The 25,486-nt window shown below is 35.1% G+C and overlaps 4 protein-coding genes across 5 annotated transcripts in view; 1 reads left to right on the top strand and 3 right to left on the bottom strand.

Annotated features, from left to right (window-relative positions):
• LOC100255659 (V-type proton ATPase subunit a2) overlaps nucleotides 1-5,556 on the top strand; it is a 46,252-nt gene extending 40,696 nt beyond the window's left edge. Inside the window, exons 12-18 of one of the 2 annotated variants that reach the window (XM_010666454.3) lie at nucleotides 1,519-1,679; nucleotides 1,768-1,974; nucleotides 2,221-2,404; nucleotides 2,495-2,578; nucleotides 2,786-2,979; nucleotides 5,097-5,156; nucleotides 5,258-5,556. In XM_010666454.3, coding sequence (XP_010664756.1) covers nucleotides 1,519-1,679; nucleotides 1,768-1,974; nucleotides 2,221-2,404; nucleotides 2,495-2,578; nucleotides 2,786-2,979; nucleotides 5,097-5,156; nucleotides 5,258-5,462 — 1,095 coding nt within the window. In that variant the 3' untranslated portion in view covers nucleotides 5,463-5,556. The remainder of the gene's footprint in view (nucleotides 1-1,518; nucleotides 1,680-1,767; nucleotides 1,975-2,220; nucleotides 2,405-2,494; nucleotides 2,579-2,785; nucleotides 2,980-5,096; nucleotides 5,157-5,257) is intronic. The other variant, XM_010666455.2, reaches the window with a different exon arrangement.
• Nucleotides 5,557-7,250: 1,694 nt separating this feature from the next.
• LOC100250475 (cysteine proteinase 15A) lies at nucleotides 7,251-9,177 on the bottom strand. Its single transcript, XM_002280762.5, has 4 exons — nucleotides 8,671-9,177; nucleotides 8,431-8,550; nucleotides 7,808-8,054; nucleotides 7,251-7,680 (listed from the first exon to the last, which is right to left on the bottom strand). Exons 1-4 carry the CDS (start codon nucleotides 9,139-9,141, stop codon nucleotides 7,403-7,405), a joined length of 1,116 nt encoding a protein of 371 aa, XP_002280798.2. The 5' UTR covers nucleotides 9,142-9,177; the 3' UTR covers nucleotides 7,251-7,402.
• Nucleotides 9,178-14,041: 4,864 nt separating this feature from the next.
• LOC100248853 (cysteine protease RD19A) lies at nucleotides 14,042-15,802 on the bottom strand. Its single transcript, XM_002279826.3, has 4 exons — nucleotides 15,203-15,802; nucleotides 14,978-15,097; nucleotides 14,591-14,837; nucleotides 14,042-14,455 (listed from the first exon to the last, which is right to left on the bottom strand). The coding sequence occupies exons 1-4, from the start codon at nucleotides 15,659-15,661 to the stop codon at nucleotides 14,175-14,177; spliced, it is 1,107 nt and encodes a 368-aa protein (XP_002279862.1). The 5' UTR covers nucleotides 15,662-15,802; the 3' UTR covers nucleotides 14,042-14,174.
• A 7,265-nt stretch (nucleotides 15,803-23,067) lies between these two features.
• On the bottom strand, nucleotides 23,068-25,036 carry LOC100245344 (cysteine proteinase 15A). Its single transcript, XM_002280772.5, has 4 exons — nucleotides 24,496-25,036; nucleotides 24,273-24,392; nucleotides 23,575-23,818; nucleotides 23,068-23,479 (listed from the first exon to the last, which is right to left on the bottom strand). Exons 1-4 carry the CDS (start codon nucleotides 24,952-24,954, stop codon nucleotides 23,205-23,207), a joined length of 1,098 nt encoding a protein of 365 aa, XP_002280808.2. The 5' UTR covers nucleotides 24,955-25,036; the 3' UTR covers nucleotides 23,068-23,204.
• Nucleotides 25,037-25,486: the final 450 nt, after the last annotated feature.

The raw sequence follows: 25,486 nt of genomic DNA, 5'->3' as shown, positions 1-25,486 counted from the left end.
CTTATATTCACCCAATTTAAGGAGTACAAGGCCACCAACCTTTTATTTTTTTTAAAAAAGGGCATAAGGTGGCTTGATTGACCTGAGCACTCAAGCTCTTGGGGCCTGGAAAATATCAAATTTTTTTACTAGAGGCTTGATCTATGTAGGCAATGAAGGACAATTTTTGGACCCCCTTGGGAAGTTTGGCAAATCCCAAGTTCAACCATGTGTCTTGATTGATGTTTGACTCTCAAAGACCAAATGGAAAAGGAAAGTATGCAAGAAAAGGGATTTTACCAAAGATGAAACTCATCATTTTTACACTTTGAGGCTATCGTAGAACACTGGGATATGTCACATTGTTAGTTTATGAAAAATGGGCCAAGTTGCACAAAAAGGTGTATTTTAAAGATGACTGTTGTTGCAAAGATGCAAGGAATTAGTTTTAATCCATGTAAATGATAGAAGTGATTGGGTCATGTAGAGTTGGAGATATATAACAACAATAGAATTTTAAGGGAAGAAGATGGTAGTTTCATCATTTTTGGGATTTTCATCTGATATGAAATCTCATAATAGGAGTGAAGTTTTGTGGTTGATAGTAGAGTGAGAGAGCCACCTCTAACATACAAATTATCTTTAGGTTCTTATCTACTCTATCTTTTGATTACCAATCACGACAACTGTTATTCATTATTAGGAGTAGAAGTAGTTTAGCTTAAGCAGTCACAAGTTCATCAATGAAGGGATCATTTACCATTTCTTTATCTTTTACATTTTCATTAATGAGGTAGTGATTGTATAGAATCTAGTTTCTTTGTGAGGGGATGTAGTATGCATGCAATTGGGATTTTTTTCACTCCTATCTATTCAGGGTAAGTCTGATCAATGTACAACTGTCTTAGCATCACTGTTCAAAGGAGGATGGTGAATTCATTTCTCTAGTATCATCGTGTGTCACACTTGTTTCTTAGTCCAGCTGCATTATTGCAGCACGTTCATCAATGGAGAGATAATCCATTGTTTTATTGCCATCAAAGAATCCGTCTAGCATAGGTAAAGGTTTTGTTCCCAGTGTACTCTTTTTTAAGGGGCTAATTTGTATTAACTCAAGCTGGTTGTGGCTCACCTGATTAACAAGGGCAAAGGTTTGGATTGAGGCTCTGAGAAAAGAACTGATACCCTATTGTTCTATATGCTGCCCTGGGTAAAGTGGGAGCAATTAATAAATCATAAAACTAGCCTCAATGGTTGGATTGCAACATTTGATCTAAGAACTACTTTTTTGATGCATGATGAAAGCACACATATTGATAAGCCACCGAATTTCTCCTCTATTGATCAGTCTACAACATATTTTGGACATCATTTTGTGTAAGGTGTTGCTGTCGGATGAAATTTCATATTTTTGAGTTGCCAAATATGTTTGATTTATCATTTCCTTGTACATTTTGAGTCTTAGCTTTACTTCTTAACCAATTTTCAGTTTGATGGTTGATCTATTAGTTCAGCTTACTTGATTTTTGTTGACTGCAGAAACTAGGAGACATCATGGAGATGACTTTTGGTGGGCGTTATGTGATTATGATGATGGCACTGTTCTCAATATACACAGGATTGATATATAATGAATTCTTTTCTGTCCCTTTTGAACTATTTGGGCCCTCTGCCTATGAATGTCCCGACCCTTCCTGCAGGTCAAACAAGCACTTAAGAAAATTGTTATGCCACCTTTTTTCCTCCCAACTATTTGTATTACTTACACTCACTTTTTTTCTGTTCCAGGGGTGCTTCTATAGTGGGCTTGATTAGGGTGCGCCCCACTTATCCATTTGGTGTGGATCCTAAGTGGCATGGTTCTCGCAGTGAGTTGCCATTTCTTAACTCGTTAAAGATGAAGATGTCAATCCTACTTGGAGTAGCCCAGATGAATCTTGGAATCATATTAGGCTATTTCAATGCGACATTCTTTGGAAATAACCTAAATATTTGGTGAGCTCTATGGGTCAACTGAATTCTTGCAAGCATTCACCATAGAGCACCTTTTATAATTGTAGAATGGTTGACAAACATTTGACTGATTCTTACGATATATCTCCCACACTTATTGTCTCAGTTGCATGAACAGGTTTTTAATTTTTTTCGTTCTAAATGTGTGTTTGTGCTTGAGTTCTTTAGATTATATTATTGTGTTGACTATTAAGGATGCACAATCAGCATTAATTTGCATTTCTTCAGGTACCAATTTGTTCCCCAGATGATATTTTTAAACAGCCTTTTTGGGTACCTTTCTCTCCTCATAATTGTGAAATGGTGCATGGGTTCACAAGCTGATCTATACCATGTAATGATATATATGTTCCTGAGTCCTACTGATGACCTAGGCGAGAATCAGCTTTTTGTTGGCCAGAAAATGCTACAGGTTTGATTTTTCTTGTAGCATAAAAATGAACTTTCATTCATTACTAAATCTTAACCTTGATTCCTAGCATTTTCCATGTTCTTTGACCAGCTTGTATTGCTCCTACTGGCCCTTGTTTCCATACCTTGGATGCTGTTCCCCAAGCCTTTTCTTTTGAAGAAGCAACACCAGGAAGTATGCTCTTTTTTTTCTCTCTTCCTGATTAAAATTGTTTGTTTTCAAGGTGCTCATTTTCTTTAATCCTTTTCAATTTTTAATTTACCATTTCTTTCTCTTATTTGTTCTAAGAGGCTATATTTTATTTTATTTTTTTGGTTGAAATTGTTCTTTGATCTCTCTTAATTTTTCATTTTCCATTTCCTTATCTTATTTGTTCTTAAGAGGCACCAAGGTCGATCCTACACACTGCTTCACAGTATTGATGACTCTCCTGAATTGGAGCGACATCATGATTCTCTTGGGCATGTGGAGTTTGAGTTTAGTGAAGTTTTTGTACACCAACTTATTCATACCATAGAGTTTGTCCTTGGAGCAGTCTCTAATACAGCTTCATACTTACGTTTATGGGCCCTCAGGTAGGCAGGAACAACCTGAAGTTATTTCATATGGCATGCTGAGCTAAAATGTGCACTGCTAAAATGCATGGTAGAAAGCCAAAGTTATGTCTATAGAATAGTTTGGATTGAATTGCATCACATTTTTTTTTTTTTTTGAATCATATGTACCCCTGAAGATTTAAAATCTTTGACAATTATATTTTAGTCATTTATAATATGATGGTTACACACTTATTTAATATTTCATAGTGGGCTGGATTTTAAGGAATTATGTGAAGTAAAGAAGTAGGAATATAGAAACGTCTTGTTAGAAAGTACCAAGTGACATCAAAGTTCAAAAACAATTTTTTTTTTTCTTTTGATAGGAAAATAAAATAGATTTAAATTAAGAAAACTCAACAAAAAAAAGGGCGCATCTACTACACAGAAAGAATGTAAAAGGCGAGAAAGAAAATAGAAGATGAGAGTAAAAACAGAAGGGCTGCACACCCTAGCATTGACCCAAACTATCCAGAAAACTAAAAACCACTATGTCAAACCCCTAATGAATCCTAGACCAATGTTAAAAGGGTTTTAGGAAGAAATCTTCCAATAATTGGTTGGAGCACTCATAACCTCGATACCACCCTTTTGCACCCACTTACTCATAGCTTCTCCATGCCAAACCAAAAAGCAACTCTACTATCTTTGGGAACAACCGCTGCAATCTAAGAGAGCAAGCAGGGCCAAAGCATTCACACCTTTTTCAGTAGAAGTTCAACAATTGTGAGTAAAGCACTCCACTTGTTGAGTGATCATGCTAATGGTTAGCAAAGGGTTGGGTTTAGTTTGGGTCAAATATGCATAGCTTTAAAGCTGCTGAAATTAGAAGAAAACTGCTAAGGAACCAATCCATTTTTATAAAATTATTAAGGTGGTTTGGATACACTTTTTATATGTTGTTTCTAAAAATAGAAAATAGTAATAACTTCTATACAAAATGTAAGAACTCTTACACATACAGTAGGTACTTACTTTATGTTATTAAAAAAATGCTATCAAAATTTATAAAATTTCAGATAGTAAAAATTCTTTGATACTAATATATATTTTTAGTTATTAAAAACTATTATTTTTAATATTTGAATAAAATTTCATACTATATTTTTTTGTATTTAAAAATAGAAAATAGGAAGTGTATCCAAAGACCACATAAATTAGTTGCGTTTGTATTATTTGCGTGTTGAAGGCAATGACAAACCTGTCTGGCCTTGAGTATACTCAAAATTTAACAGCTATAAAACATGGAAATGCAAGTAGTAAAAATATGGATAATTGAAAAGCCTTTCCCAACCTACGAACCCGTCTCTCACTCCACCTCAACCACATGAAATCATAGGATTTGGCTTTTATCGACCCAATACCTAAAAAATAGAGGTACCATACCCTCCATGATACACAAGAAAATCACATGAAACCATCACAAAAGGAACAAGAAAATGGAAGAAAAAATTGGACAAGTCCGAAGTTGGTAGCCAACATAACAAAAAGAACAAATAATGGATTAATTATAGCATTCATTCAACTTTAAGGGGCTAAATTCTTTAGTTTACTATACAAACCCCAAGTGAACACCAGACCCTGACAGTATCCTAGCTGAAGATTGGTTGGATCCAAGGAAGACCCAAAACCGAGAAAAATTCGGTATTCAATATCCTATACAGTATTAACAATAACTAACATTTATACAAGAGCACTGTTGAAATGGTGGGGCAGTTCCAAGAGCAGAGCCCTCCACTTTTTAAGTTAACTAAGCCACCCAACAGAAAGTCAGAAACACAAAAGAAACAAAAACTTTGGAAGTTTCCTCTACTCTGACACGAAGGATTTGGAAAGTTCACCTGCTTGGGGACCTTACAAATCTTCCAAGCCAGCAGAATGAAATTTTTTGAAGGATGATATTATTGGCATCTGGTTTACTAAATTGAAAGGATGTGTAGAAGACGCATGACAAAAGTGGGAAGTAGTTTTGATGGTTGTTATCTGAACCAATGCTTTTAGCTATGCAATTTCTTTTCTTGCAATAAGCCCCTTTAGCACATGATACTCTATTATATTTCCATTAGTTGATGTCAGTGATCTGGTTTTTTGTTCAGCCTCGCCCATTCAGAGTTGTCTAGTGTATTCTATGAGAAGGTTCTGCTTCTTGCCTGGGGGTAAGAAAAACCTTTTTTTTTTTTTTCCCCACATTTTAGATGTATTAGAAATTAACAATCTCAAAAAAGTGAAATAATGAATATATTGTGCATGATTGCAGGTTCAACAATGTTGTTATCCTTACCATTGGCATAATTGTGTTCATTTTTGCAACTGTGGGGGTGCTGCTAGTAATGGAAACCTTAAGTGCATTCCTGCATGCCCTAAGGCTTCATTGGGTGGAGTTCCAGAACAAGTTCTATGAGGGAGACGGTTACAAGTTCTATCCATTTTCATTTGCATTACTCACTGACGAGGATGCATGATACTGTACTAGAAGCCTAGCTTCTAGGTAAAGATACAAAAATTGATTAAATTGAGAAGTGTTGAAGTATAAATATATCAATTCTTTTATAAATACATCGATTCTTTTGGAAAGAGTTAAAAGGAGGTTTCAGACGGGGCAATGGAGCAAGTAACTGGGAATTGTGGGAAAAGGAACTTCTCTCTCTTGGCAGCAATACCTGCTCTCCAGTTCAATGTTGTGTGATTTCTAGTAGTTGGAAGAAAGAGCTATGATTAAAGCAGTCATGCTGCTCAAAGCGAATTTGTTAGTTATTTAATTAAATGTAGAGGGTGACTTTTGGTCATCAAGTGCTATTGGATTTGTGATTATTGTGCAGTATTTTAAGTGTAAATTATCAGAGAGATGGGAGGTGTAATTTTAAGGACTGTAAATTAATGATTTGAAGTCACTCTCCGTTATTTGGTAAAGCATGGAAAACTCATCTGGAAAATCAGCTTCATCAAACATAAGAATTCCTAACTACATACTACAACAGTAAACAAATGGCAGTAGATGTGTGTATACAATGAGCAACAGCTTAAAGGCGCAACGAAAATGTTGGGAATAAATTTTAGTTTTCGCCTCTAATCTTTATTAAGAAAGTGGGTCTCAACCCAGGCTGGAAGAAAATTCACAGCCATCTCATTAACTTCTTTATGCTTGGGCTTGGGATTCTGTTCTGAATAGAAAGTCAAGCTGGGCTTGGGAGAGGCAGAACTGGGGAGAAGACGAAAGAAAAATTAAGGCTATGGTTGGAAAGTATTAAGCAAATAAAATAAAATGTTAAAGAAAATGATTTTCAGCTTTCTAATAGAAAATATAAAATATAACTAAAATAAGTTTAAAACTTATTTATTTTTATATTGTTTAATTTTTATATTTAAGATTTAAAGTAAGTGAAATAAATTTAAAGTAAAATATAAAAATAATTTATTTACTGTAAATTTATTTTTCGCCATCTGTTTCTTTCACTCAAATTTTCTGGACACCAATCAAACTCGGTGCTAGATACAAATTTTCCGGTCACCAAACATAGCCGAAGCTAGATAGGGGTACGGATTGGACAGTGCTGGCCCAGAATGGGGGTTGTGGGAGGTAGAAAAAGTTGCTTGGGTTGGGCTTGGACTGGGTCTAAGAAGGAGAGGGAAAAACTATGGATGGTTCCTGATATAGATTGGGTCAGCCCACAAGTCAGGTCTGACTCCGAAGCAAGGATCCAGATCCAACTAAAAGAGAGCTTAGGTGGACCTCCACCAATTCCTTTTCATCCTTCCCCTTTGACGGGTGCAGGCAGGCCCATAGCCACTGGGAGGGGGAAAAGTAGAGCTCTGGGCTGAGCTGACTTGAATTTTGTCCCTGAGGCCCGCCGATGGAGGTCCAGTACCACTATACCATAGGAAAGAGAGAGGGGAAAAGGAGCATGGGGCTTGGACTAGGCCATGAAAAACGAAGGGGAAGCAGCAAAGTAGAGGAAATGGCATTGGGCGTTTTTGAAGAAGAGGCCAGCCCATAAGCCAGGCATGGCCTGCATTCACTTAAAAACTGAATTATAATTGAAATTCTCTGCCGTCTCTGCACCATAGCCACAGGCCGCCCACAGTGAACGGGGAATATGAATTGAGGTTCTGTGTTTGGTACAATGATAAATGTCAAGCCAATTTAGACTATACCCTAACACTCGTCAAGTTCTTACCTTCTTATGACCATATTCTAATGTAAAATAACATTATATGAAAGTAAATAATTACGACATGAATATACAAATAAAACATCAAAACTATGACAATTTCTTATGTAAAGCATTTTTATAGGATGAAGAGTAGCTTGTTGTATAAGCAGTCCACTAGACCATGTTTACAATTGGTCCTTATAAGTTGAACTACAAGTGATGAAGCAACATAATGTTTAACACTTCAGAATCTACAAAGCGGTGGTGTGAATAGCTGCAACAGTTGAGACCATGGAATCTACTCCACATATATTATGGCCCCTGCAAATTTTGTAATACCCTTGTTCTCCCCAACTTTCTCCCCAGGAGTTCTTTATGATCCAGTAAGGCTTTTCCTTGAACCGAATAGGAGAGTAACCAGCAGAACCATATCCAACCAAAAGAACCCCATGATCCAAAGTGCTTGAGCAAATGTATGGGCATGAAACTCCGCTCTTGTATGTTTGCATGAAGACTGCATTGATACCCACTGTACATACAAAGCCATAATAGAACGATTGAATTTTCTAACTCATCAACAAATCAACCTCATCAAACCCACATAGCTTAACCTAAGAAACAAAGGGGGAAAAAGGCTTGCATAAAGGGCGGCATACCTGCAAGAGGGCCATTCTTCACCAAATTTGCAGCAATTTGATCTTCGTCAAGGGAAACAACACTGAAGTTAGCAACAGATGCAGCGATTTTAGTTTTGTTAAATCTGCAAAGACCACGATCGGTTCCAGTATAAGGGTAGTCCTCCTCCTGCGCAACACCCCCAGCCTTTAGTATGTACTCAAATGCATTGTTCATTAGCCCACCGTTGCATCCATCATCACAAGCATCATATTCTTCTGGATCACACTGCAAAAGTTACAAACTTGAGTCAATTTAAAACTGGAATAATATTTGATCAACTCTTTTTATGCTCCATAGAACAAGACAAGAGAGAAGCAACCACCACCTTTACCAAGAGTTACGGTGGTGAGACATAAAGCAAAATGTGATGAATTCAAAGATTTAGACACCTTGACACAACCACAAGAACAAGAAGCTTAATTTCCTCGCCCCAATCTTCACATTGTTTACTCACTAACAAACAGATGAATTAACGCTATAGCTAGGAGCTCATGCATGCTTGAAACTTTTCCAAATGTCGTAGGTTAATATTAGGCAAAATGTTAATCTCACGACTCAAAAATTTAAAGTAAGCAAAGAAGAAATTAATTAAGAGCCAAACCTCAGTGTCACAATCCAGAAGTTGTTGCGTACTCAAACTAACAAGATTTCCAGTTGCAAGAAAATGTGCTCCTTCCAAGGCTCCAATTGTGCTGAACGACCAGCATGATCCACAATAACCCTAATTTTTCAATTCAAACAAAACATACAAAACCCATTAGCAATAAAGCATGACGGTTTTGAATCGAATTCACTTAACAAAATATCAAATTCTTTGAAGTAATAGGAAGGAATTTCACACTTGATCTTTAACTGCCGTTACGGCACCATGATCCCTCCAATCGAAATCAGTAGGGAGATCCTTCGTTGGGAGGATTGGAGCCTTTTGTGCGTCGGCAGGGAGCTGGAGACGCTTTAATCCAAGATAGTTCTGGCGAAACTCCCTTGGAGTTAAATCAGAGAACTGAGTGACGCCATGTTCAGCTGAAGGATCAAGTAACTGGTGTCGTTTAGCACGGCGTAAATTAGCCTTGAAAACATTAAAGCGATGGTCGTGCTCTTCTGCAGTGGCGTAGGTTTTGCCGAACTTTGTCTTGAATTCAGCAAACTGGTATTCCGCATTCAAGAGATCATCACCATCCGACACAACTTGATGGATCAACAAATCCTCGGATTCATCGAAAGATACATCAGACACAGACACGGACACAGCCGCAGAGAACAGCAAAGAAGAAAGGAAAAGGAAGAGACAAAAGCAAGAGAGACGATCCATTAACACTTGGTAGCTAGGAAGGAACTGAGCTGTGCCGATTCTGCCGAAAGCTAGCTGTGCCCCTCGACTTTATATTCACTTCCATCCCCCCATAGATTTTCCCTTCGTCGACACGTGACATTTTCTCTTTTGTTGGTTTCCGAGCAAATTGGAGTCCCTGCAAGGAAGCGAGAAAAATGTGGCGGCCACACTTGATTGCAAAAATTCGAACTATCCCATGTGGTCCAATGTTCTCCATTTTCAGCAGCTCCTTCCAAAGTTACGTTATGATGAGGGGAAGATCCAGATTTCTTTTGTGAATTTTTGTGACAATTAGATGCAATTATGGCATACATTTGTGACCCAGGTATGATTTCGTCCAACATTTCACTTCATTAACAACATGTTCGTTGTTTGCTTATACTTATTTGTTCCACACGTAACCTGCTCAACTAGAAAACAATCCGTTCGTGGGCTCAAATCCAAATCCTAATCATTACAAACTCGCAGTGAAAAATGACAAGGGAGAAATAATGATGACTTTTTTATGTATCAAGTAGCTGTTAGCCTTTATGTTTCATGTCAATTGTCTATTTATTGATTAGCTAAATTTCTACTTCGGATGCACAAATTTAGTTTTTATTAATTTATAAAATTTTAAAACTAAGAAGATATTTGATAAAATTTAGGATTCGGTTTGGTCATATTTTCTAAAACTTGTTTCTAAAAACTGTTTTTTATCTTTCAACTTAAAAACAAGTTTTCAAAAACAAGGTTCCATATTTTCTTATTGTTTTAAAAAGTCAATGAAAATAATCCTTATTTGTTCTTTAAAAATTGTTTACAATTTAATTTTGTTTTTAAAAATTATTTTTAGGAAACAATGACTAAACGATGTTAAAAAAGTTTAAAAATAGAAAACTGTTTTTAAAACTAAAAAAATTATTTTTAAATCACACAACTAAATATGCTTTTAGTATTTATTAATTAATGATTTAAATTAATTTTTGAGAAAATGTTTGATAAATCAATTTATTGATTTAATATGATTTAATTAAGTTATTAAATGCTTTTGATAAAATAATTTAATATTATAATTTAAGGTTAAAAATAATTTTGATAAATCAGTATAACGATTTAATAATTTAAATATAATTTAATTTAAAATCACTTTAGATAATCAATTGTTAAGTATTTTAGTTTTATCAAATGTACTCTAACCATAATAATATAAAATAAATAGAAATCACGCATCCCATAGCCCCAATTATAAAATTTAATCATTGCTAACTTCTATTAGAAAAAAAAAAACAAGGGATGCCATAATATGGGAAGATTTTTATTTTTGATAAATAATTACAATTCATTTTATTAGGTGTTTATCAGTTCACATGCTCTTATATATCTTATTGAGTTAGTTCATCTGCATTTTATTGATCATTTTCTATTTCTTCATTAATTGAAGCTTACTCCTTTCATTGTACAAACAAACACGCTTTTCATTAATTTTACATGTCTTAGAAATCAATTCTAATAACAAAGGGCCCCAACCTGAAATTCTAATAATCACAAATGTACAATTATAGAAATAATGACATGGAAAGTAATGATTTTTAATAATAATTATAACTTATTTTATTATCTATTGGTTAATTGCATGTGATTACATCGAACATGTTGTTTCATATCAACTAAAATGCAATATGTTTTTTTAAAGTTGAATTTCTATTTTCTTCTTTTTGTACAAAATATGTGTGTTTTTTTTTAGAATTATTTTTAGAATTCTAAAACAATTTAAATGAAATGCAATACTTGAAAAATAATTTGATTTTGGATAAATAATTAAAATTTATTAATTTTGTTATGTTTTTTTTTTTCAAAATTAATTGCATATACTTTCGTCCAACACTTTATTTTATCCATCACATGTACAATATATTTTCTCTACATTTATTAAATGAATATACATTTCATTATTCTACACGTAAACAAGTTTTTTCTATAACATGTGATATAAGATTGAAGCTCAATTATGCTGGCATACCATGATCAAAAAGCTAATTGCCAAGCATGCAATATAGAAAATATAATCATCCTCTCCAATGTCCCTTTGGATGTGGTTCAGCTTCCTTTTTGAGGTGCGACTAAGAAAAGGAAAAGAGCCCACCACCCACTTGTTCCATGGAGTAGTCTCTGACATAGCTTCATGCTTGCGTTTATGAGCCCTCAGGTAGGCTGTTCAATGCATGGGCATGGCCGCATCATAGAACGAGAATTATATCTATAGAATATATGGTTTTGGATTAAATTGTGTACACGCTTAGTTCACAATTTATAGTGGGCTGGATTCTAAGAAATTATATGATAGTAAAGAAGTAGCTAGGGATATAGTTAATGCAACGGGAAATATACGAATGAGCACCAAAAGGTGAGAAGGAAAAGAGTAGAGGAGGGTAAAACGTACAGAAGGGCTGCACACCTTGGTCCCTGACCTAAACCATCAAGGAAAATTGAAAGCAACATGTAGGCAAACTCCCAATTGAAAGCACACCTTGCTTTTGTTCAATCTTCTTCATACTGCATCTTGACCGGAAGTACCTTTTATTTTTATTTATTTTTTATTTTTTATAATTGTCCACATTTTGTTAAGAATAATGTATTGGAAATTAATTTCTTATAATAACAAATCAAAATAATGAATATTTTGTGCATGATTGCAGGTTTAGGAATGTCATCATCATCCTCGTTAGTGGTGGAGTTAGGACTTTAGGGGGACAACTTTTAAGGCATATATAAATTTTGTCACTTATGAATAATGTGGGTCTTAACCCAATGACCTAACCTTAAAATTTTTTAGAGGGACCATAAGCTGAGTCTTGGGTTTGATTCTGGTTGCAAGAAATGAAGATTTATTTTTTTAACATTTTCAGGGGGCACCTGCCGTGCCCCCTCGAGGCCTATCTGGCCCCATCACTGATCTTCATTATTGGTTAGGATAGTTTTATTTTGATTGTAGACCTTAGTTACAATATATAAAATTTTCACTTATGGGGTAGGAGACCTAGCTAGCACCAGGACTCTAGGAGGACAACTTTTAAGATATATATAAATTTTATCACTTATAAATAATGTGGGTGTTAACCCAATGGTCTAACCTTAACATTTTTTAGGGGAGCCATAAACTAGGTCTTGGATTTGATTCTTGTTGCAAGAAATGAAGATTTATTTTTTTAACATTTTCAAGGGGCATCTGCCCCTCGAGCCGTAGCTGGCTGAAACACTTATCCTCATTGGTTAATTAGGGTGGTTTTATTCTGATTGTAGACCTTAGTTACCAATTAGGGTGATTTTAGGTGTGGTGTGCCATTGAATTTGTGAGTACTAATGTGTAGTATGTTAGTGTAAAGAATAAAAAAGATGAGAGTTGTAGGTTATTAGCAGTAAATTGATGATTTTTGAATTCATTCTTTCCTATCCGGAAAGCAACTTCACCAAAAGTGGCCATTGGTAGTGGTGGATTTTACAACATGACATTTAATTCAAATTATTTATTTTTTATTTTTAGAAAAAAATATTATTTATAGATTTTTTGTTTTTGTAAAATTTTTTTTTAAGTTTGACTAAAATTTGTAAACTATTGGCTTAGGGTTAATTTATAGAATTTGGTTTTATATAGGATTTATATAATAAGAAAGAAAAAGTGATAAAAGAGTAAAAAGAGATAGACAAAAAAATGCCTTGGGTTAATTTATAGAATTTATGATTTTTTTTTATTGTATTTAGGTAATTGTGGTTTTTCCCAACGAATGGTAGCTGTACAGCCTGTACCCAAGCAAGTCTTTCCAGGAGACCGAGGAATATGCTGTAGGGGCCGAATTGCAGCCTGATGTGTGGAAAGCTTTAAGGCAAAAATGTGGGGAGTTATTGGGCGTAGGATTGGGCTGAACTTGGAAGGGTCTGTCAGCTTTCACGATAGGACCTTTTGAGCTTTTTGATACAGAAATTCTAGTTGGGCTGAGTTGAGAAAGTGGTAATTAGGATAAGTTGTACTGGCTCATAACCGGCGGCTGCGGGAGGGAGAAAATTTGCTAGGGTTGGCGCTGAGGAAGAAAGGGGAAAACTAGGGAATAGGATATATCATTTTAGAAATGAATTGGGCCAGCTCACAAGCCAGGTCTGGCTCTAAAGCAAAGATTGGGGTCCCCAGAATTAAAAGCGCGACTTGCTCCTGTAGTGGCTTATTGAAATCCATTAGCTACTACGTCCACGGCTAGCTTGGGCTTAGGAGGCCACCCAACCCCCAATGACAATCGCAACCACATGCAACTAGAAGCATCCCATTATTCAAATTGCTTGGGCAAATGTACGGGAATGAAACTCTGTTCGCGAGTCCAAGGGAAGTCCTCCTCTCTCTCAACTCCCCCATCATTTAGTATGGTACTCAAAAGGCTTTGATTTTAGGAGGTCATGGGTTTGCCGATGTATATTTCCTTCATTTATTAAGCGCAAGACATAGGTATAACAGAGCTTATTTTTCTTGAAATAGATTTTTTGTGTAGGTGAGGTGTAAATTAATGGGTTGCGCAGATGTATATTTCCTTCTTTTCTCACGCGTAATTGGGGTTTGGTTAGGTTTGAGGAAGAAAGGGGAAATTGATAGTAGGCTGAACTAGGCCTAAAATGCTATCATTTTAGATGTGGATTGGACCAACCCAGAAGCCAGGTTTGGCTTTGAAGCAAAGATCCAGATGTAAACAAGTGTGCAAATCTTTTCATTTTTCTCCCCCCAAGTAAGCCTAAAATTGGGAATTGGGAAGGGAAAAAGGACAGCTTTAAGCTAATCATTTTTCAGTCCAAACAACATGAACAAAAAGAGCAATAAACCTTGTGATATGGACACATATATAAAACAACAAAACCATGACAAGCTCCTGTCTAAAGCATGTTTATTGAATGACCAATTGCTTGTTACAATCCATTATTGGCTAGTTGACAAGAAAACCTTCTTTTTATTTGCATCACAAGTGATACCTCCATGATGTGTAACATTTTAATTATTGGCTAGTGGTTTGGATAGCTGCTACTACAGATGAGACCATGGAATCCACTCCACACATATTTTGACCCCTACAGATCCTGTAATAACCATGCTCTCCCCAGTATTTACTCCAGGAGTTCTTTAGGATCCAATAAGGTTTTTCTTTGAACCGGATAGGGGAATAACCAGCAGAACCATATCCAACCAGAAGCACCCCATGATCTAACTCCCCTGAGCAAAGGAAAGGGCATGAAACTCCAGCCGTGTATGTTTGCATGAAAACTGCATTGATACCCACTGTTCATGCATGCAAAGCAACAAAATTAGTGAAACATTTCTAGTTCATCACTAATTTAATTAATTTATCATCAAATCAACTCCAAAGCCTAGGAAATTAACAAGGGGAAGACACCTACGTAGGCAGCTAACTACCTGCAAGAGGGCCATTTTTCACCAGATTGGCAGCGATTTGATCTTCGTCGATAGACACGACACTAAAGTTAGATACAGATGCAACGATTTTGCTCTCGTTAAATTTGCAAGGACTGCGATCCCTCCCAGTGTAAGGGTAGTCCTTCTCTCTCTCAACTCCCCCAGTCTTCAGTATGTACTCAAAGGCATTGTTCATTAGTCCACCGTTGCACCCATCATCACATGCATCATATTCTTCTGGATCACACTGCAGATCATAGCACACGCTTATCAATTAATTAATGGAAATATTGTTTAATGCACCATCATACGAGACAAGAGAACAATGCAAGCAATCACTACTTTGAGTGACTCATATAACGACTCAAAATTTGAAGTGACTCGTACCTCACGGTCACAATCCACAAGCTGTTGCTCACTCAGACTCTCAAGATTTCCCGTCGCAAGAAAATGAGCTCCCTCCAAGGCTCCAATTGTACTAAACGACCAGCATGATCCACAATTACCCTAATTTCTCAAATTAAATGAAACAAAAATTAAAAATAAACATGAAAGTTAATAATCAAATTCATTAAGAACAAAAGTATGCAATAATAGAGGGCAATTCCATACTTGATTCTTAACCGGTGTCACGGCCCCATTCTCTCTCCAATCGAAATCAGTAGGGAGGTTGTCCGTTGGGAGGATTGGAGCCTGTTGTGCATCGGCCGGGAACCGAAGAGGATTCAATCCAAGATAATCACGACGAAACTCCGCAGGAGTTAAATCAGAGAATTGAGTGACGCCATGTACAGCGGAAGGATCAAGTAACTGGTGTCGTTTAGCACGGCGTAAGTTAGCTTTGAAAACGTTAAAGCGGTAGTCGTGCTCCTCTGGGGTGGCGTAGGTTTTTTGGAACCTGGCCTTAAATTTCTCAAAATGGCGTTCAGCATTCAAGAAATCATCAACATGTGACTCAACTTGGCGTATCATGAGGTTGTCGGATTCATCGAAAGATGCCTCAGAAACAGCCTTCAAAACCAACAAAGAAGGTACAAGAAGGAGGAGAACGAAGTTGGAGAGAAAATCCATTAACACTCAGCAATACAAGACTAGAACAGCCAAGAGATATGTGGGTCGTTGGACTTCATATCCACTCCCATCCTATTTATAGAATCCAACTCTGGAATATGGTTGAGGCTCAATGGTCTCGACCATGCATGGCCTCTTATTGTCATTCTGTCCATACGTAGATGTGATTTTTACTAATTTGTAACACAATGAAATTAATGAACTATAATGACATGCAATAATGATCAAAAGGTTGCATCATGTTAATGTGTGCTTCAGTATCATTTAAATTTTCATTTCATTTGTTCCACATGCAAATATGCTTTTATTAATTTGAAAAATATTTTTAAATAAATCATAATTACATGCAATAACTAAAAATTAAAATTTCAATGATCACAAACTTACACTAGAAAAATAATTAGAGACATCATGACAGGAAGATTTTAAAATTTGATAAGTAATTACAGCTCATTTTATCATACATTTTTTAGTTTGCATACGCTTTCATCCAATTTTTGCTTCTTATGATTAATTCATTTACAAAATTTCAAAATCAACTGTAATGATGTGCAATTATCCTTTATGCTAAAGCTTATAATTATAACTTCACATGCAAATATCTTTCAACATATAAGACAATATTGTTGTTAGTACCACTTCAATGTAACAAATAGACAATTCTTTATCATCTTGTTCTATGATGGAAAAAAATAAATAAATAAATTAGGTGAATCCAAATAAAAGGGGAAGAGATGTCGATCAATGAAAGTTTGGTTATTTTATTTTATAACTTCAAGAATGTTAGAGTGAATTTATCATCCTTTTTCTATGATAAGAAATTTTAATTTGTATTAATTTTATTTATTTATTTATTTATTACATTTTGTCACTATTAAGGAAAAATAGAAACTAAATATTTTTTTATTTTTTTTATAAATTTGACAATACATACATACATACATATATACATACATATATATATATATGTATGTATATGTCAAAGAGGAAAAATATAATAATAATAATAATAATAATAAAAGGAAAAAATTAAGGGTGCTTTTTCTAAGGTAAATAAATTAAGTATCATTTAGACATATTTTTTTTATGTTATTTTGAAAAATAAAATAGTTTTAATTCCTATGTGAAAATAATTTTTATACAAAAAACTTTTATATTTTTAAAAAACTATTATTATTTGAATGAAGATTTTTTTATTTTAAAAAAATAATAATAAATGTTTTGATGCCAAAGGAAAGGTTTATTTTTAAGTTTTTTTTGTCATGATTTATATATGGGGTATTAGAGAAAGTTAATGTTATCCTTAATTTTATCTATTATATATTAGTTTGAATTACAACAAGAGATAAAGTTTGAATTATAATAGAACGTATTTGTATATAAATATCCATCATCATTAATGATAATAGTATATCATATTTTCTTTCTCTATATGGTATCAGAGCCTTCAAATTCTAAACCCTAGTCTCAACTTGGAGCAAATTTAAGGTATAGGGTTGAGGCCTTGCACGCCTCCCCTACACCTATGGTAAATGGTAGTGACCTTGCTATGCCTATGTATTGTTAATGCCTATGTATTGTCAATGCCTCCTTCCCTATGGTCTCCAATGTAATATCATGATTTCAATGTATTTTTCCCTACTGTCTCTAATACGATATTTTAATTTCAATACCTCTTTATAGCCAAGAACTCCAAATTTTTTTTGGTTCACACCTAATAGAATTTTATTCTCCTTTGCTTCCTACCAATATTAGTTTCCTTAATTTAATATATATATATATATTTTTTATTACCTTCAACTAGATCTATCTCTCTTTCTCTAAAGGCTTTCTCAAAGATTTGGTTATGTTTTTTTACATGTTTTGGGAAAGCAAACATGCTCATGTTCTGTTACTTCTACTTGAGATTTGCCTTATACTCTACTTTCTCCTTTACCTCATATATCATATGCTACATTAGTTTCTAAAACATTATTTAGTTTAATGTCAAATAAGGCTCTTAATCCTATTCTTCCTTCAACAAACTATTTTTTTACAAGTTCCTCAAAGTTTTTTTGGAAATTCGGCTTAGAAAGATCCTAGTATTCTTGTCTTTCAACCATCAAGATGAATCCACTTGTCATGTAGATGTAGGGAGACTACCCTCCACATAAATAAGGAGGAAAACCGTCTTCCACAAAAATAGGGAGATTGACCCCAACAGAAATAAGAAGACCGCCATCCACAAAAGTCGAATACATTGCAGTCTACTTTCTTTCTCTCAAGACCAAGAGACATTTTCTTTTCCTCAAGACCAAGATTGGAATCTCCTATTGGAGCTCCATTTTGCGGGGGCATATTAGAGAAAGTTAATGTTATCCTTAATTTTATTTATTATATATTAGTTTGAATTAGAATAGATTATAGAATTAATTTGAATTTGAGTAGAAGTTTACAATTAGTTTGAATTACAATAGGAGATAAAGTTTGAATTATAGTATAACTCGAATGTATTTGTATATAAATATCCATCATCATCAATGAGAATAGTATGCCATATTTTCTTTCTCTATATAAGGATCATATTATTTATGTAATGAATTCTTTTTATCATTCTTAAAGTAGTTGAGTTTTCCCCGCCGCCACATGTCTTGTCCTTGTTGTGAGTCTTGTGACCCAACAAGTACTCTACAATTGAATAGGCACGTTTGTTTCCCGATAATGGAATGGTAATGAAGATTCATTCTAATTCTAATCTTGGTTGCACTTTAATAGGATAGACCATAATGAACATTTCATTCCAATTTTTTGTTAATTTCATTTATTTTTATTTCTCACCATCTCTAAGTTTTTCTCATTCCACCTCTAAAAACTGAAAAATCATTCTTCTTTGCCAGAATCACTTTGGGGAGAGGCTATAAAAACTGCAATTTATATCCTTAATCGAGTTCCAAGCAAAGTAGTAGCTAAAACCTCATATGAGCTATGGATTGGAAAAAAGCCTAGTATTAGGCATCTTCATATTTGGGGTTGTCCAGCTATGGCAAGGCCATAAAGGCCTAATAAAAGAAAACTGGAGTCAAGAATAGTAAGTTGTTACTTTGTTGGGTACTTAGAAAGGTCAAGAGGTTTTAAGTTTTTATGATCTCTCGAGCAAATCCTTTTTTGAGACGGGCAATGCTAAATTCATTGAGGATGTTGAATATGGTGGGAGTACTGGACTTAGGAGGTTTGTCTTTGAAGAGGAATATGTTATTATTCCCATAGTTGCAATTGAAAATGACCAGGTAACTATGCTTGACCTTGATCAGGATGCAAATCTAGAAAATCTAGACACTCTTGAGTTACCTTATACTCATAATGAAGAACCCTATCTTATTCATGAGGAGGAACAACAACAACCTCAGTTGGAAGTGCCATTAAAGAGATCTACTAGGGAAAGAATAATGATGATTCCAAATTATTATCTTGTTTATCTCCAAGAACATGAGTTTGATATGGGACTAGAAGATGATAAAATATCTATCAGTCAAGTAAAACAAAGTGTAGATTCCCAGGAATGGATAAAAGCCATGAAAAATGAGATGAAATCAATGAAAGACAATGATGTTTGGGATCTTGTCGAATTACTTGAAAGAGCAAAACCGATTGGTTGTAAATGGATTTATAAAACCAAACATAATTCAAAAGGCAATGTCGAAAGATATAAGACATGTCTAGTAGCCAAAGGTTTCACTCAAAAGGAAGACATTGATTATAAATAGACTTTCTCTCAAGTTTCAACGAAAGACTCTTTTAGAATCATTATGACACTTGAAGATCATTATGATTTGGAGTTACATCAGATGGATGTGAAAATTGTGTTTCTCAATGGTGACATTGAAGAAACCATATACATGGTGCAACTAGAGAATTTTGAATCCAAAAAGTCAAAACATCTGGTATGCAAATTAAAGAAATTCATCTACAGTTTAAAGCAAACATCTCATTAATGGTATAAAAAATTTGATCAAGTGATTACCTCTTTTGGTTTTAAGGAAAACACAATTGATCAAAAGATCAGTGGAAGTAAATTTATTCTTCTGGTGTTATATGTCGAAGATATTCTGCTAGCAAGTAGCAATATAGGCTTGTTGCATGAAACTAAGAGATTTATTTTCAAATAATTTTGAAATGAAAATTTTTGGTAATGCATCATTTGTGTTAGGCATACAGATTTATCGAGATTGTTCTCGTGGTATTCTTGGCTTATCACAAAAGACATATATTGATAAAGTGCTTAGTAGATTTGACATGAAGGATTGTGCACTAGGAGATACCCTCATTGCTAAGGGTGATAAATTCAATTTGCTTCAATGCCCAAAGAACGAAATTGAGAAGAAAGAAATGGAGAACATCTCTTATGCATCAGTAGTAGGGAGTCTCATGTATGCTCAAGTTTGTACGCATCCAGATATTGCTTACGTAGTTGGTATGCTTGGCAGATATTTAAGTAACCCAGGAATGATCCATTGGAAGGCAACAAAACGAGTCATGCGGTATTTACATAGAACAAAAGATTTCATTCTCACATATTGGAGATCTGATCATTTAGATATCATAGGGTATTTCGACTCTGACTTTGTTGGTTGCATTGATAGTAGAAGATCCACTTTTGGCTATGTTTTTATGTTGGCTAAAGGAGTTGTCCTATGGAAAAGTGTTAAGTAATCACTCATAACTACTTCCACCATAGAAGCAAAATTTATAACTTGTTATGAGACATTGAACCAAGCAATATGGCTATGGAATTTTATCTTTGGATTGTGTATTGTTAATGGCATTGAGAGACCATTAAGAATAAACTATGATAACAAAGCTGCAGAATTATATTCTAAGAACAACAGAAGCTCGTCAAAATCAAAGCATATTGACTTAAAGTTTCTAGTTGTTAAGGAGAGTGTTTAAAGTTTTCAAGTGTTTATTAAACATAAACTTCATGATTGTGGATCCGCTTACCAAAGGTGTACCACCTAAAGTGTTTCATAAGCATGTGGCTTGTATGGGTGTGGTTCATCTTGGTGATATGCTTGTGTAGTGGGAGTTTGTTAATTGATGTTTGCTAGTTAATAACATGTTTTTTTTAATTAGACTTAAGTATTATTCTTGTTTTGTTTATTGAAAACTCTGAAATAAAATTATATGCTTTCAATTGCAATTTTGCATAAAGTTTGAAAGTGTGTTGAACTCTTTTGAGTTATAAAGTTGGACCAGTTGGAAATAGGCATGATATTGGATCACATTACATGAAATTTCCATGCTACATATCCATTTAAAGTGGTGATCATTGATGGGTCTAATTATGAAACATGTAACGAAGATCGCTTTGATTCTATATTGGTATAATTGATGAATCAGATTGTTTTGAGATGCTTACAGTTAAAATAGCAAATACTAAGCTTATTTTTGTAATGTTCGATTGTTTAATCACATATGTGGCCCAAGTAGGAGATTATTGAATATTTTGGTAATTATGGCCCTACATATTAACACATTATACATTAAGCTATCTTGTTTTTGAGACTAATTAAATGTGATCAATTAAGTTAATGATGGGTATTTAAAACATCTCTACATATATGGACTGTATGGACTTTGTAATGTGTAGAGATCAATTTTATTTTATTTATTAGTGATGGACCAATCAATAAAATAATAAGAGATATAAATAGAGTTATGGTCCCTAGTCTAAATAATGAGATAAAAAAATTGCTTATTATTCACATCTCATCAGTGAGTGATTTGAGGTTGCAATACTTGTTTTAGACGTGAAAAACAAGACTCAAGTACATAATCTCAATAAATTCAGGTATGTCTTCCAATATTATATCTTATTGATTTAGCATGAGATTCTAACGTATTTATTATCTAAATGATGATTAATTTTTATAATCATTCTGTATGATTTATGATTCTCCGACAAATTCTATTTTACCAATTGATGATGATATATGCTCCAGACTCCTATATGACCTTGGTCAGAATCAGCATTTTGTTGATCAAAAATTGCTACAAGTTTGATTTTTCGTATAACCAACCAACAATAAAATTAATTGGTTGATTGGTTTATTAGTCTTTCCTTGTAAGTATTTCGCTTTAGGAGAGTTGGTTCATTGGTATAATCTTTGTAAATTCTACTTAGTTTCGATTTGGAAGGTCACAATCTCGGATATAATGGTTTAGCACATTCTTTATTTTTACCATGGGTTCCAAAGAACAAGGAGATTCTATTTTACTGATCGGTGATGATATATATATATATATATGCTCCTGACTCCTATTGATGAGCTTGGTCAGAATCAGCATTTTGTTGACCCGAAAATGCTACAGGTTTGATTTTTCGCATAACCAACCAACAATAAAACTTTCATTCAATGGCAGGCCTCAACCTTAATTCCAAGCATTTTCCATGTCCTTTTACCAGCTTCTACTGCTGCTACTAGCCCTTGTTGCCATATCTTGGATATCTTGTTCCCCAAGCCTGTACGTTTGAAGAAGGAACATCAGGAGGTATGGTTAATCCTTTTTTTTTTTTTTTTTTTTAAGGTTGAAGTGCTTGTGTGTATACAAGGAATTTCGTTGGTTTCTGTTAAGACATTGGCGGATTTTGTGATGAGTTTTTCACCGTATTTTAACCAAGCAAATCTAAGAAATATACCTACATGATGAATGCTGCCATGGCCCAGGCATGTCTCAAACGTTGGATACTTTTGGGCCTGGGATTCGGCTGACCTTAGAAGGACCTGGCAGCTTTTGCAATAGGGCCTTCACATTGGGTCTGGAGATTCTTTACACTTACACTGGGGATTCTGTTCTAGATAGAAATTCAAGCTAGGTTGGGTTGAGACGATACTAGGCAAGGAGAGGGCAAAAGACCTGAGGAGTATGTTTTACATCCAAGTTGGGCTGGATGGGCTTATGCTAGGTTTGAGTAATGGGATAGCCTACGTGAAACTATTTTTATTGCTGCAATGGATTCTGCCAGCCCACAAGCCAGGTGTGGCCTCGAAGCAGAGACCAAAGTCCAACTAAAAAGAGGCTTTACATGGGCTTGAATGATTATCACCCATAGATCAATATTTTAATATCATGTTAAGCTAATAATTTGACATATAAATTGAAACCAATTTAAGTTAAAAATTCTAATATAATATTAAAGCATTAAGCTAACATTTGACCCAATAATTTTAACTGTTAGCTAATGGACCAAGGATGAATAACAAGTCAATTTAAACCAAAACTCTAATAGTTATTAAGCACCTATCTTCACAGAGTAATATTCTATGATCAAAAGAGCTCACATAAAAGAGAAATAGAGAGCTGAGATACAAATATACCAAAAAATTGAGAGAGAGAGAGAGAAGAAGAAGAAGAAAAAACCAAAAGACAGCAAGCTCTTATTTTAAGAGGCATTTTTATTAGATGGCCAGTGGCTTCTTGTAGTCCATCAGACCATGTTTATTATACAGAAACTGTTTATCCATAGAATTACAAATAACAACAAATGTGTAGAACCTATAATCTACTAAGTAGCGGATTGGATAGCTGCAACCGTTGAGACCATGGAATCCACTCCACATATATTATGACCCCTGCAAATCTTGTAATACCCATGCTCTCCCCAATTTTGACCCCAGGAGTTCTTCAAGAGCCAATAAGGCTTTTCCTTGAATCGGATGGGGGAATAACCAGCAGACCCATATCCAACTAGAAGTACCCCATGATTCAAACTGGTTGAGCAAATGAATGGGCATGAAACTCCACCCGCGTATGATTGCATGAAAATCGCATTGATGCCCACTGCATACACAAAAGCAATAAAATATATGAAATTTACGGTTGACCACCAATTTAACTTATCATTAAGTCACCTCAATGCCGAAATGCTCGCGTACCTGCAAGAGGGCCATTCTTCACCAAATTCGCAGCAATTTGATCTTCATCAATAGAAACAGTACTGAAGTTAGATACAGATGCAGCAATTTTTGTTTTGTCAAACTTGCAATGACCATCAGTCCCAGTGTAAGGATAATCCTCCCCTCGCACAACTCCCCCAGCCTTCAGTATGTATTCAAAGGCAGTGTTCATCAACCCACCATTGCAGCCCCTGTCACAAGCACCATATTCTTCTGGATCACACTGCAAACAAAAAAAAAAAAAAAATTATATGCTTTAGACAATTGAAGTAGTAATAAATGGTCAACCTTTTTTAGGCACCATAATAGAAACAAGAGAATGATGCAAGCAACCAGTGTTTGTATTAGGAGTTATAGTGAACCATACAAGCAACTCTAATAGATAAATTTCTAAACAACCCTTGGCACCAATCCTATATATCCACATGAAGTGAAAGAAACCTAATTTCCTTAGCCCAAATTTCCACAACTTTCCCACTTAATTCATACTGCATCTTCAATCATGTTGCATTGTTCCAAACCACAAGTTGGTGACCGATGCTATTTTGCTGTCCTCTACTCACAGTGCCAGCTAGTAGCTGATACGTGATTCAAGTTTTCCAAATGTAATATGGTTGGGACAAAAATTTCATCTCTGGTCCTAAAATTTAAAGCAGGGGAAGAGGAAAGGATCAAACCTCGTGGTCACAATCCACAAGTTGCTGTTCGCTCAGGCTAACAAGATTTCCAGTGGCGAGAAAATGAGCTCCTTCCAAGGCTCCAGTTGTGCTGAATGACCAGCATGATCCGCATTCACCCTAAATTTTCAAATTAAGCGGAACGATGCTTTAAAGTAAGCACTATTAAGCACGGAGGTTTTGAATCGAATAACAAATTAAGAAATAGAGAGTAATTTCATACTTGATCTTTAACAGCTGTTACCGCGCCATGATCTCTCCAATCGAAATCTGTAGGGAGATCATTCGTCGGAAGTATTGGAGCCTGTTGTGTATCGATTGGGAACCGAAGAGGCTTTAATCCGAGATAGTTTTGCCGAAACTCCGCCGGAGTTAAATCAGAAAATCGAGTGACACCGTGCACGGCGGAAGGATCAAGCAACTGGTTTCGTTTAGCACGCCGTAAATTAGCCTTGAAGATGCTAAACCGGTAGTCGTGCTCCTCCGCCGTGGCGTACGTTTTCCGGAACCTGGCCTTGAATGCGGCGAAATGGTGTTCGGCGCTCAAGAGATCATCACTGTTCGACACGACTTGGCGAATCAGAAGATCATCCAATTCATTAGAAGATACATCAGACATGGCCCCAAAGAACAAAAGAAAAGGCACAAAAAGCAGGAGAACGGAGCGAAGGAGACAATCCATGACTGCTTACTAGTAGAGAGGAGAGAGGATTGAGAACTGCCAAGAGGTATTCAGAACGTTGGGATTTATACAATTCGCTTCCTTCTCATAGGTTTTAACTTCAAAACAAGGATGACCTCTTAACTTCATTCATCCTACTCTACCTGCAAATGTGTTTTTTATGGATCTATAATTCCAATGATCACAAGTTTGCTTTACAAAAGTAAGACAACATAGTATGAGAATATTTTGACGTTAATTCATAAGTTGTTCATGTTTTCATCTAGTATTTTGTTTCATCCACGTCAGATCAATTGTTTGGTTTACAATTAGTTAAATTGCACTTCATTCACTCCACACGCAGATGTGATCTTTATTAATTTGCAATATTTGGAAACCAATTATAATGATATGGAGTAACCGGAAAATAACGTGCTTGAGACCTGGGCCTAAAATTCTAATCATCACAAACTTGCATTAGGAAAATAACGAGGGACACCATAAGGTGGGGAATATCTTCATCTTCAATAAACAATAATTTACTTTATCATGT

Source organism: Vitis vinifera, chromosome 18 (genome assembly GCF_030704535.1).
Source record: "Vitis vinifera cultivar Pinot Noir 40024 chromosome 18, ASM3070453v1".
NCBI lineage: Eukaryota > Viridiplantae > Streptophyta > Magnoliopsida > Vitales > Vitaceae > Vitis > Vitis vinifera.
This window is presented reverse-complemented; position numbering and strand designations above follow the sequence as displayed.